This window comes from Rhinatrema bivittatum, chromosome 9 (genome assembly GCF_901001135.1).
Source record: "Rhinatrema bivittatum chromosome 9, aRhiBiv1.1, whole genome shotgun sequence".
Classification (NCBI taxonomy): domain Eukaryota; kingdom Metazoa; phylum Chordata; class Amphibia; order Gymnophiona; family Rhinatrematidae; genus Rhinatrema; species Rhinatrema bivittatum.
Window position 1 is genome coordinate 86,565,451 of NC_042623.1, and position 13,105 is coordinate 86,578,555.

Here is a 13,105-nt window from a genome sequence, read left to right on the forward strand (position 1 = left end):
AAAAGACGAATGAAAACAGTGCCTAAACCATTCACGTTGTAATTTCTTGTGCTCATCCTCATCCAAGTGGGTCTCCTGAAGAAATGCCACGTGAGTTCCAAGTTTTTGCAGGTCGGTCAAGATCTTTTTCCTTTTGATCGATGAGTGGAGTCCCGCAATGTTAAGGGAAGAAATTACAAGATTAGACATAAAAGTCAGCAATGGCATGGATTACCATTTCTAGTATAGATGTTAAAATACTTTCGTTATTCGGCAACAATTAATATTTTTTTCTTTTGTAATTATTCAAGTTTTGTATAAATTAAAGACAATTTACCTTAATTTTCTGGGAATTTGTACAGTGTTCCTATTTTTGCATTTGTTATATATATATATGTTTGGGAAAAATCTGTGGATATTATATTGTGGCTTAGATTTAAAAGCCTGAGGATTTAATTTGTAAAAGATTTTTTCACCAATGCATACAATGATGCAAAACTGTTTAAAAATAAGGTACTAAATATATTGTTGAGAACTATAATATATCTAATTATAATTGTCAACGTATTTCCTTTTATTCAGCAGTCTGCTTCTGAAAGCCCAAGAAAACAAGGTGAAAGCAACTTGCCTTTACCTGCCATTCAAGCACAAATGGAGAACATTTCAGAAGAACCAAGTAAAGGTAATTTTAATAAATATAGAAACATTTTATAAACATTGATTATCTTGTTAAATGAACATTGTCAATCTCCAGGGTAAAATTAACTGTTTTATTAATACAGACCCTGACTGTATTGGAAGTCAGAGGTCTGTATTCAGCATATTTGTCCAGCAAGTTTAGGACTAAGCCAGATACACTTGGAGTTTTGAAATGTAGGTGCTGTAGCAGCTGATTTCCCCCCAATCACGTAAAAAAATTTGTACTGCCTGCAAAATTTTCACCTACCCCTTCCTGTAACGTAAACAAAATGTTTGTAACAATCCCTACCTCCAGCTCCCAAAAAGTACCTCAGTGTAAAGTTGGAGGAATAATCTTCTACCTCTTCCCACTTATTTAATACATAAGTGCTGTGAGCTCTGTCAGCTCCTGAAACTTGTGTATAAATGTATTCACTAAGGGGTCTATTTTAAGACCCACGTGCGGTTCCTGGTGTGCGCATATGGACACACCAATTTTATAACATGCACGCTGGGAACTTCCATAAAGTAGTTTTGCTTTGATTATTTTGACAAACTTTCTAGGTAACACCTGCTTGTGGGTTTTCATGGATAATTTGATTATCTACCCCATAATTCTTTGGTACATTTTATTTAAATGATCTTTTTATTCTTGAACAAATGTATAAACATTTCCTGTCATGTAATGCATTTGCACTATCCCTAACATCCACCAGAGATTCAATTCTTAGCCACATGAGGATCCTAGCAAGCACTGTACAGGTGTTGTGTTTGCATCTGCACATGTTGTTCTCTCCTGGCAACCCTTCACCTGCCAATTGCATCTGGGGAGGTCACCTTGCCCATAAGCTTTCTCCAAGAGTTTCTGGTGACAATGTGACTACACAAATCTGGGTCTCCTGATAAGATCAGCTCAGACACCGATCACTGATACTCTTTTTGGCTGTAGTTTATTAGCAACAGGCTATACAGCTCAGAATGCCTCTGAAACTATTTTTCTCTTAGAGATATTCATTTTCACTATTTCTCCCTGTCAGCCCACAGCTCTGTCTCTCAGCTGAAATGGTTCTCAAACTCTCTTTCAGCTATAACCAACTATATTTCAGCCAGTTCTAATTATTTCACCTTACAGCTGAAACTGAAGCATTAACAGATGCACTATTGCAGAATGAAATCAGCAACTAGTTCTGACTCTGGGATTAATCCCATCAACTCCAGCTGCTGGTGATAATCAAACACAGCATTTGTATGTTGCCATCTGCTGTCCAGCTTGAAAATGTTCTCAAAGGGAGTTTAACATGGCAGATAACTAATATTTTAAACAAACATCACCAACTGAATCCTTTATATATCGTTTCCATATCTTAAAATACTAAAAACTTATTATTTGGGCAGTCATGAGGACATAACATAGGAATTTCCATTCTGGGTCAGACCAAGTTCGAGCATCCTTTCTAACAGTGGCCAAGGCAAGTTGTGAGTACCTGGAAAAACCTATATAGTAGATCTAATTACTGTTACTCCCAGGAATAGCAATATTTTTCTTTAATCTACCTGGCTGGTAATGTGTTATGAACTTTCCCTCCAGGAACTTGTCCAGACTTTTTGTACACCCTGCTATGCTAGTTGCCTTGATCACATTCTCTGGCAACAGATTCTGTAAATATATTAGAAACATAGAAATGACGGCAGAAGAAGACCAAACGGCCCATTCAGTCTGCCCAGCAAGCTTTCACACTTATTTTTTTTTCTCATATTTATCTGTTACTCTTGGCCCTTATTAGTAACTTTTTGGTTGTATTTACCTTCCACCCCCGCCACTGATGTAGAGAGCAGTGCTGGAGCTGCATCTAAGTGAAGTATCTAGCTTAATTGGTTAGGGGTAGTAACTGCAATAAGCAAGCTCCTCCCATGCTTATTTGTTTACCCAGACTATGTAATTCAGTCTTTGTTGGTTGTTGTCTGAATATAAATCTTCTTTTCTTCATTCCCCCTTGCCGTTGAAGGAGAGAGCTATGCTGGATATGCATTGAAAGTGAAGTATCAGGCTTATTTGGTTTGGGGTAGTAACCGCTGCAACAAGCAAGCTACTCGCCCACTTTTTTGTGAATGCAAATTCTTTTTTCCACATTTCCTCTTGCCGTTGAAGCATAAAGCAATGTTGGAGTCGCATTAACCGCGTGTATGTTTATTGAATAAGGGTATTAATCTCCAGGTAGTAGCCATTCCCGCAAGCCACCCTCTTCTCTTCATTCACATCCTCTAGACTTTATGGATCTTATATGAGACCTTATACAAGATAAATGCTTTTGTTTCTAGATATTTTAGTTTGCCTTTCTAAGTTTTAAAACTGAATTCTTTTCATAGAGACAGGCAATTAACTTCTGCTTACAGATGTAGCCTGTGAGATAGGCACACACACAAAGCCATTTTCTAGCTCAGAAGATAGAAGCTAAAGCAGGAAACTGAAGGGAAGGGGTGGAATAGGTCAGTGAGATGAAGAGCAAATTTGCTTACTGTAAACAGTGTTTTCCATAGATAGCAGATGAATTAGCCATGTGCATGGGTACGTCCTCCATGCCACTAGGTGGCGGAGCTCTTAAAGTCTAACAAAATCTTTTAGCCAGGTATTCCCTCCCTCCTGTATCCTGACAGGATTACCTCAGGCTGCTCAGTCAGTATCAAAGCAAGGTAGGAATGCTAGAACTGTCCGGGGAGGTGGGCGGTCAGCATGGCTAATTCATCTGCTATCTACAAAAAACACAGTTTAAGGTAAGCAAACTTGCTCTTTCACGTAGATAAGCAGCTGAATTAGCCATGCTGTATGGGAGACCCCAGCTGACGTAGTGAGCAATTAGCATGTGTCTTTGAATAATAATAATTATTTTTTTTTTTTTTTTGCTCAATACGAAAATAGTGGCGGACAGTTCCTATGAAGGCTGTATTTGTTTGGAAGGTTGCACTTCTATAGCATAGTCCGTCTCAAAGGGATCATCCACCGACTGTTTTTGGAAACACTGGTGAGATGTGAAAAATGTGTAACGGTGATTGTATAGCCGCGTAATAGATGTCCATGAGAGGTACTTGATGGAGAGAGAGGCAATCAAAGTTGTCATCTCATGCACTTGATGTGTCCTTAGGGTCGTAGATAGCGTTTTCAACTTTCTATTATCGTTGAAATGGATATAATTGGAAAGCTCTTTGGATGAAGTTGTTGTCATCATTGGACGCTTTTGTGCATTTGGATTGATGAAGAAAGCAGTTGTGAGGGTCGATTGGGTGACAGAGTGCATGTATTGTAGTATGCTAGTGCATGAGTACAATCAAGGTATGTCAGCCTCTCCGTATTGTTAATTGTAAGAGGCTTGGATGGAACGTGGGTTAGGTGATGGTTTGGTTAATGCAGAAACTAGACATTACCATTAGTAGAAAAGTCCGGGTAAGTGTGCAAGGTTACCCTGCTGTGGTGAAATTGAAGAGAAAGAGGGTCGTGAACCAGTGCTTGTAATTCACTTGGTGGTCTTATAGGCATGAAATCGAACAGGAAAAAACACCTTCTGAGAGGAAACGAAGGTGACAAATGTATAGAGGTGCAAGGAAGAACAGCATTAGCTGTTCGAGATCCATGTTAATGTGCCACGGCACCGGTAGTTTTGTAAAGGTGGATGTAGGCGTAATAGGGCGTACATGTATACCAGTGAATAACCTGAAAAATGTTTTCCCCTAGATGAAGGTAATAAGCTGCAATGGTGCTTATAGGAACTTGTAGTGAGACGTCGCATTGTCTTTGCTGTATCGTAGATGGAGGCAGGACAGAAGTTGGCCTGTTAAGGGGCTATACCTATTGATGAACACTCGGAAGTGCCGTGGTACAATCGCCCTGGTACTTGAATATAATGTAGAGTTATCCTGAGGATAGGAGAAAAACTTAGATAAGCGAGCTCGTCAATGTTCACGGCCTAAGGTGTAGGGAGGTGTGGATAGGATGGTCCCTTGGCCTAGTGAAGGAACTAGGAGCTGCGTCCAGGAGAACTGGATTGCGGATCGAAAGCCATCGTATGTAATGGTACCATGGACGGCTTGGTTATGTTGGTGCGATGAGACACAGATGCGCTTGGATTTTTTTTTTTTTGGCTATCCGCAATATGGCAGAGTCGCCCGGTCTCCTCTGCATCTCTGGAGGGTTCAAGAGATGAGTGGAAAAAAACGGAGAGAATGAATAAATATGCATTGTGACCAATCGATGAGAAAGGCGCCTGGAGTTTAAGTGAGCTCAGAGAAATTGAATAAAGTCTCCATTTTTCTGTTGTACAGTGTTGCAAGAGATCCTCAGTAGTGAAAACGTCTTAGTGAGATTATGTTTGGAATTACTGTTGCTGTTAGTTCCCCCTTAGTGGGAGCGACAGTGATGTTGAGGTTATCCGGTCTGGAATTGACAATTCCGAGCAGATAATTGATAGAAGGGAGATGGATATTCGATGATTGTAATGCAGTCTCTGAACTGCCACTTCGTAGAAGGTTTTAGGAACCGGATACTCTTCTTCTTTTTTTTTTTTGTAAACAACGGAAGATGGATTCCGTGTGAATCCTGAACATCATTCCCTTGTAGGGAATCCTGAAGTATATGTGTAGAGTGTGCTTGTACGAAGTCGATAGAGCTTGTGTGTGAAATTTGTACAGATGCTGAGATGAGAATTATGTGATGTCACAGGGAAGGCAGGGATGAGCCCGTTAATATGTCAACAGGAGTAGCCACAGTTGTGAGTCCATCCCTGGTTTTTTTTTTTTGTTTGTTTTTTTTACTGTAGACCAAGGAATGTGAGAGAAAATGGAGTCCAGTGGTGCCTGAGGCCACATCGCAGGCAGTGGATATGTAGGCATGCATGCGGAACTATGTAGGTGGCTACTGTACGTGTCTCCGAACAGTTATGGTCTGGCAAGTTGTCACTTGTAGTACTGTGAAGTAGAGTTGTAGAACATGTTGAGAGAGTTAATGCCCTCGGATAAACTAGAAAGCCTTGTTGTGAACTTTGTGATGTAGCACCTGTGAATTGTAGTTTGAATAGACTGCAATGTGGACTTCCTGTTCCTTTTTTTTTTTTTTTTATTGGATTAGGAGTCCTAAATTGATTAGGCAAGAATTGTCTGCAAAGATTGCTGCTTGGTAGCATTGGAATGGATGACAGTAGGAAACTATCGTGTAAATAGGGAAAGATTACTCTCTCTGACGACGAAAGGTGCGGCATCATAATTGTCCAGTAGCTGTTGAAAACTAGTGGGAAGAAGTAAGGCCGCATGGATGAATCTTGTTCCCAGAATGGTTGCCCGTCTGGAAAAAAACCTAGGCAACACTAGGTACTGGGGTGGATCGATATGTATGCATATGCCTGTTGCAAAGGCAGTGTGACCCACGGGATGAAGGACTGAAGAATGATCTTGAAAGAAGGCATTCCGCAGGTATTATCAGTATTATAATTTTTTTTTTTTAAGCTGATTGAATCAGTGCAACTTGACTACAGATTTGGAATAAGCGGGGAACTTTATCTCAGAGGTAATGAGGGTAGCCATATGATGTCTTAAAATCCTACCGGGGTGTTGGAGGTGGAGGATCTGTAGGATGCCGCAGCTGGCGAGGCGTCCTAGTACGCTGATGTGGTGAGTGTGGCTGATCAGCTTGTTGCCTCAAGGTTTGAAGGTTATTTTCCTTTCTCTCTTTTTTTTTTTAATCCTTGGTAGAAGGCCGAGGCTGATTATTGGCATTGTGATAAAATGGACGCTGAGAGAAGTTATGAACGGGACTACCAAGTATAGTCTCGAGGCTTTGTGTCGTATCGATGAACTGATCTCCGAATAAAGTGTCTGGTTGGGATGGTAATATGTCCAGTTGTCATTAACACCATCTCGTATGGTGCTAGAACTGAACCCTGGTGGATAAGTTGGCTACCAAGGTGTTTGTTGAAGTCTTAAAGGAGACTTGCAGGTTACAGAGAAAAACAACGGAGTGCAGAAAGTGCTTTCACCTTTTCTCTAGATTTTGGTAAGGAGGCAAGGCTTGTTAGAAATTGTGGTTCTAGAACCTGTCGAGTATCAAGATATTCGATGCAAATTGCGGTGGTTAAGATGGGGGTTGTGAGCCTTTCCGAAGAAAGACTTTACCTCCTTTGACATTGCTTGTATGTATATATATATATATATATATTTCTTTTTTTTAAGTCGTCCACTGACTTATCCTTAGTTGGTGGTGTATTGGAAGAGATCCTGGAGCACGAGACGTTTGCGTCGTCGACTCAACTTCCCTGGCGTGAGGAAGAAGGTGAAAGTTAGTATGGAAACACGAATCTTTTAGTTGAACTTCCAGTCAGTTAGAAAAAATGTTGGAGGATCCAATAAGGGGGTCTTTTTTTCTCGTACTGCTGTCCACTGGGAGCTGTGGTTCAGCAAGAACCTCCAAATTTCTTAGATGCGCAGTAACCACATACGTAGAAGTGGAATGGGACTGGTGTCAATAATAGTTAGTGCCCGACCTATATTGACTATATAGGTGGTACGCGTGCTCAAGGACGAACTTGTTTTTGGTTTTGTTGTTGTGTTGTTTTTTTTTACTGCCTATTGGTAGGCTTTACACTTGTTTAAGGGGTTGGTCTTGCTATTTATTTAGTATTATTATTACAATTATTTGTTTTATTTATTTATTTATATTTATTATTTTTTTGCCAACGCCTTGTTGTTAGCAGGTGTTTATTGGGCATAAGTGTGTGTACCACGCTGGGCATCTGCATGGCATCCTTCACCTGCATCCATAGTCCGGCTCCCAGTGAGCCCTGTGCGCACCATTTGGTTGTATGTTGGGACTTTTTTTTTTATTCCGATGCTTTGGCGCATTGGTTGAAGGCTTTGTCCGCTGGCGCTCGCGTTGATGTGGTGACGGGTAAGCGGTCATGCCTATGCATTGGCAGTTTGGCTGTCGCAGCGATGTATCGGTGCTCTGGTTGCCGCGCCGATGGGAGTGGTGCTCTTGCCCATGGCAAGGTGATCTGGAGGCGGCCGTGTCGAAGGGACCCCGCGCTGGCGGCTGCGTCGATGCACCGGCGTGCCATTGGCCGTGTCGATGCACCAGCGCCTCAGGTATTGTGTTGATGCACTGGCGTCTCTGCAGCTGTATCGATGAGTCTGCGCGCAGGCAGCCGCGTCGATGCCCTGGCGCCTGCGTCTGTTTCAGCGCTCCGGCGCCTGAGTCTATATATTGGTGCTCAGTGCCAGCGCTTGTTTCAGGTTTACTGGCGTCCAATTTAGACAGTTGGCCTTCTGGTGGGGGGTTTTCGCACTTGATCTTGTGTGCGCACTTCAGATTTGGTGCTTCGTAGTCCGGAGGTCGGCCTGGATATCTCCAGTCGCTGGTAGGCAGCCCCTCCCCTGGCCTCTACTCGGTGCCTGGTAAAGCGAGGGTTAACCGAGGAGGGTAGTTGAGGCGGCCAACATCTGGGAGGGGGAGCCCCGAGATATTTGAAATGATCTCGTAAGGGCAGGCTGCTGAGAGAGAGTGTTTTTTAAACTTGTTTCTTTTCCTCTTTTATCCGTTGAAGATATCTATATATGTAATAATTTTAAAAGAAGAGAGGAAAAGTAGAGAGCTCCACGTACACCGTTGCGCAGAAAAAAACAGACTGAGCAGCCTGAGGTAATCCTGTCGGGATATAGGAGGGAGGGAGTACCTGGCTAAAAGATTTTGTTAGACTTTGGAAGCTCTGCCATCTAGTGGCACGGAGGACATAGCCATACAGCATGGCTAATTCAGCTGCTTATCTACGTGAAAATCTCTGTGTAACTGCTCCAGCTATCACGCAAGCAATATATTATAGCAAGGTATGGCTTGCCAGTATGAAGAATCTGAGACCTGTAGAAGAATTCAACACAGCACAGAGTGTTGTCCAAAAAGTAATTATAGATATAAAACCCAGGAAAGTACTGTGGATATTTTTTTTTTAACATGCTTTGATTTCCAAAAAGTCTGACAGACAAGTCTGACATTGGCTATCTTGCTATCTAGTCAGATTTAAAATAAATTTTAGCCAATTGATAACAACTTGCTGACATTGCAGAGTATCCCTCTGATTGTCATAAGATTTAGTCATACCTAATGAGATATCTGGAAGGCCAATAATTATATGTCTATGAACTGACTAACCAATGAAAGAGGCCTAGCACCAGACATCTGCCACTTATGAGTCAGATACAGATGATGACAAGCTAAACTCTGCCTATGATGACTTGATTGCAAAATCATCAGCACAGAAATCTAAACCAAGAAGATTGCAACAGATAACAGGAAGTTCTAGGAGCAGAAAACATAGCAGAGTCTTTACAGCACAGCGGCATGCCCTGCTAAAGATTTCAGTTTGGCCAGTCTTATGAAGCAGCAAAACTTCAGGTGATATAAATCTTAGATGGGGATAGTAACTTTAGGGTTACAACTTTTAAGTAGTAAACTTTGGGTGAATTCTTATTTTTAAGTGATAGCCTGTAGCTGGTAGAGATTTTGGAACAGGTGGGGGTCACAAAGTCTATAATTGAATTGTACGTGGTTACAGAGCCTGGGAGATAGAGGGAGTCCACTAAGGGTTAGCCCATCTGTACTTTACAATTATAGATAATTAGCCTAGAGATTAATTTAGAGAAATAGGAATCTCAGATTTTGAGATTAGGCTTCTGATTTGTTTTCCCTATGTTTAATTATTTTAAGCTTAGAATGGAATGCTTTCAAATATTGTCTAGAAAAGGAGGAAATAGTAATGGATAACAATAGGAGAAACTAATGATTAAAAGCCCCTTCCAACAAACAATTGAGGAAGGAGATAATTTTTATATCTATAAAGTAAGAAGAACAATATACAATTTATTAAATTCACAGAATTACGTTTATACTGTGTGCAGCTTTTGTTGTTTTCAATGACTTTACTAGCTTTATTTGCTTGTACTGTAATAATTACTTAGTAAAATGGTTAAGAACACAACTTTGTATTCTGTATATTGTTAGGAAAACTCTGCTAATAAAACTTGAGTGTATTCTTATCTTTCTGTGCTTGTTAGTGTCTTTCCCAATAGATTACAATTCCACAGCTTGATAGTGCACTGAGTGAAAAAGTGCTTTCTACAACTTGTTTTGAATCTTCTGATTGTTAGTTTCATGAAATGTTCCCTTGTTTTAGTATTTGAAAGGGTAAATAACCATCCTTTATTTACCTGTTCCATCCAATTCATGACTTTATAAACTTCTATCATGTCCCCAATCAGCTATCATATGAGGAAAAATTCTGAAACTGTAAAAGAGAAAAACACTCTTTGTCATCATAGTCCCTTTTATATATTTACCAATATGCTATGTGAATTCACAAAATTTAAAATGCTTTCAAAAACAATGTATTTCACAAAAACCCTTAAATCACTCCTTTTTTTGTGTTGGTGCTTAACTGCAAATCTTTTGTTGGCATTACAAAGACCTGCAGTTGATGCAGTCCTGTGTTTCATCTGTCTGCTTTGGGTGTGCTGTTCTTCAAAGACTGTTCCACTTTGCTTCAATATGCATTTTTCTTAAGTCTCTGGAGACAAATAATATTAACAGTTAAAACTTCTGTTTTGCCACACTTCCTCATTAGAAAAGATCCAGTGCTGTCTTCAATGAACAGTGTTCATTAATAGATAATAACTTTTAAGGTTTCTTCAAAATGCAAAATTGAGATCAATATTCAGTAAGCCTGCAAGTGAAGAAATTAAAGTTATCCAGATAACTGGGTAAAAGTGCTGCTGAATATACTCAGCTAAATTTATCTGGGTAACTTTGCAGTTTACCGGCTTAATGAATGTTGAAAGAAAATGTGCAGATAGAGCGCCAGATCCCGCCCTCCTACCCCCTTCCAAGATAAAATAAAATGTAGTGGTTTACCCATCCAATCCTGCCCTCCTTTCTCCCATCATGTGAAATAAAAAAGAATCATGGGCCAGACACCCTGCTCTCAACCCCAAGCCCCCAGAAGTTCTTCTAATACCCAGTGGGAGAAGAGATGTTCTTACCTCTTCCTACTGCTGACTACTAAGTGCCAACAGCTCTCATAGCTGCCAGCACTTGGTATTCATTTGTTTAATGTACTCCAGGATGAAGCTGCCAATTCCCATTCAGAATTATGTATTGAGTGAGGGATGGTTGCTTTCCTGTCAGTGAGTTCTGGACAGAGATTGATCAGTAAATGGACCATGATGGGGTTTTTTTTTTTGGTACGGGGGGGGGGACACGTGCTCATCCCGCTATTTTTTATTTATTTTATTTAAAAATATTTATATTTCTCCTATAATTAAACAATCATGCTATGGGAATTACAAACAGTAAAAGTGCAAAAAACAGTTACAAATTTATAAAATCATAAAAACAGTAGAGCAAACATCAAAATATTGCAGTCTTATACAGGGAAGGCCTCATAAAACAGAAAACCTTTTAACTGCTTTCTGAATGCTTTAAAATGCTTATTTTATCTTGGAGGCAGCAAGGGATGGTGGAATCAAGTGCACTATCTTCTACATTTTATTTTTTCTTAGAGTCAGGAGGATCAGGTGTTTGGCCTTCTACATTTTTTTTTAAAGTTCCTGAACATAACCAGATCAGTCCAGACAAGTGGGGCTATTCATCCCTACCAGCAGATGGAGGCAGAGGACAAACCTTTGGGACACTGCTTCTGATCTGAGAGTGCCACCTGTAGTCCCTCAGTATTTCTCTGCCTCCAGCAAATGGTAGAGGTGTAAACCTGCAGTCCTGAGTGATCTGGAGTTCTGTTGCTCCCCGAGGTGCCAGGTTCCTGTTGAGGGCTATCCCTTGGGTTGAGCCAGGCGAATGGGTTGGATACCCCTAGCAGTTTAAGCCCAAGACCCTCGGGGCCACTGATAGCCAGGGGACTGGCTCCCTCAGTGGTTTCTGAAGTCCCCTCCTGTTCTCTTTGGCTGGCTTCAGAGAAGTATTCCCCTCTGGGGTTTTCTTTGTTTTTTTTTTCTCTTTATGCTTTTTAAACAATTTACAAGATATCAAATCTTGAAAGAAAAATACAGAAGTAGTCATAGAAATAATAACAAAGCAATAACCTCAATACAAACTTGATTACTCTGATATAAAGTCCTCAAAATGAGGGGTTAGGATTATTCATCTTAAGGTAATCTTTACAAATGATCTAACAAAGAAAAAAAACGCTCGATAGAGTAAAGAGACAATCATTTATCATAAGGGACTTGCTATTTCAGTGCTGGTAACTGCGGCTTCTGAAGGAGTCTTACCCACCAAAAATTGTGTTAGTTGGGGGGGGGGGGATCATAGAAAATATAGGTATTATTTGCATGTTTGACCATGTATTTGCATGGAAACATGAGAGAGAAAACCCCTCCAATTAATAACACTTATGGTCTTAAGAGTGGGAAATCCTTCCTTCTCTTCTGAGTCGCTTGTGAGACATCTGGAAAGACTCTAACATTTAAACCCAGAAATGAACCATTTCTATGTCTCAAACATAATCTTAACAGTCACTCTTTGTCGTGTTCAAGGATAAGAGTCACTATAAAGGTAGCAGGTACAGCTAGTTCTGTGTCGGAAGTTTCCAAAAGTTCAGAAACATTAATGGAATAGTCATTAAAGGTGTAACTCCTTCATTTTGCTCTCTAGATCTCTTTTGTTTTGGGAAATAATATATCTTAGAAATCAGAGCTATTGCATTCTCTTATATATGCAAAATTTCCAAGAGAAATCTTTTACAAATTTTACAAATTTTCAAATTTCGTAGAAATAATCTTCCTTTCCTTTATAATAGCTGATTGTACTTGCTTTAATTCTTGAATTTGAACTCTGTCTGCATTTGCTGTTCCAAATCAGAATTAGCATTGTCTGTTACTTTGAATTTTTCTTCCAGCTCCTTAATTTTGACGTTCATAGGCTGCAACTGCGATAATATAGAAGACTTCATCTCCATTATAGAGTCCTATATGATTTCAAGAGTAAATGCTTTGGGTGATAATCCTCTTTCGGGAATGAGTTCTTCAACTCCAGCAGCCTCTTCCAGCAGTAATTCGCCTCTCACACCTGCTTGCCCTGATGTCCCGTCTAGGCTCTCGGTTGCGGTCGCAGCCCCGTCGATCCCTGCTGGACTCCACCTCTCAACACTTTGGTCTCCGGGCATCTCCCTCGATACGGGAGTGCTTCTCATCGCGGCTGGGTTGACCGGTGGAGATCCCTCAGCAGGGCTAAATGGTGATAAGGAATCAGGGAGAGAGGGGAGCTCTTCTTCTCCTCTCCCGCTCTCCAGCGAGTGTCACCCTGCTCCCAAATCTCCTCGCACGATATGGGCGTCCATTGATCTGGTAACGATCGCAGTTGGGAGGCCGCAGGGTATGGTTCCCCCCTTGGCTTGCATTTCCTACC

General features: G+C 40.7%; 1 protein-coding gene across 1 annotated transcript in view; it reads left to right on the forward strand.

Annotated features, from left to right (window-relative positions):
- LOC115099561 (ankyrin repeat domain-containing protein 26-like) overlaps positions 1 to 13,105 on the forward strand; it is a 462,251-nt gene that overhangs the window by 219,996 nt on the left and 229,150 nt on the right. The window contains 1 exon segment of the mRNA XM_029617295.1: positions 562 to 661. Within this exon segment, the coding sequence (XP_029473155.1) occupies positions 562 to 661 (100 nt within the window).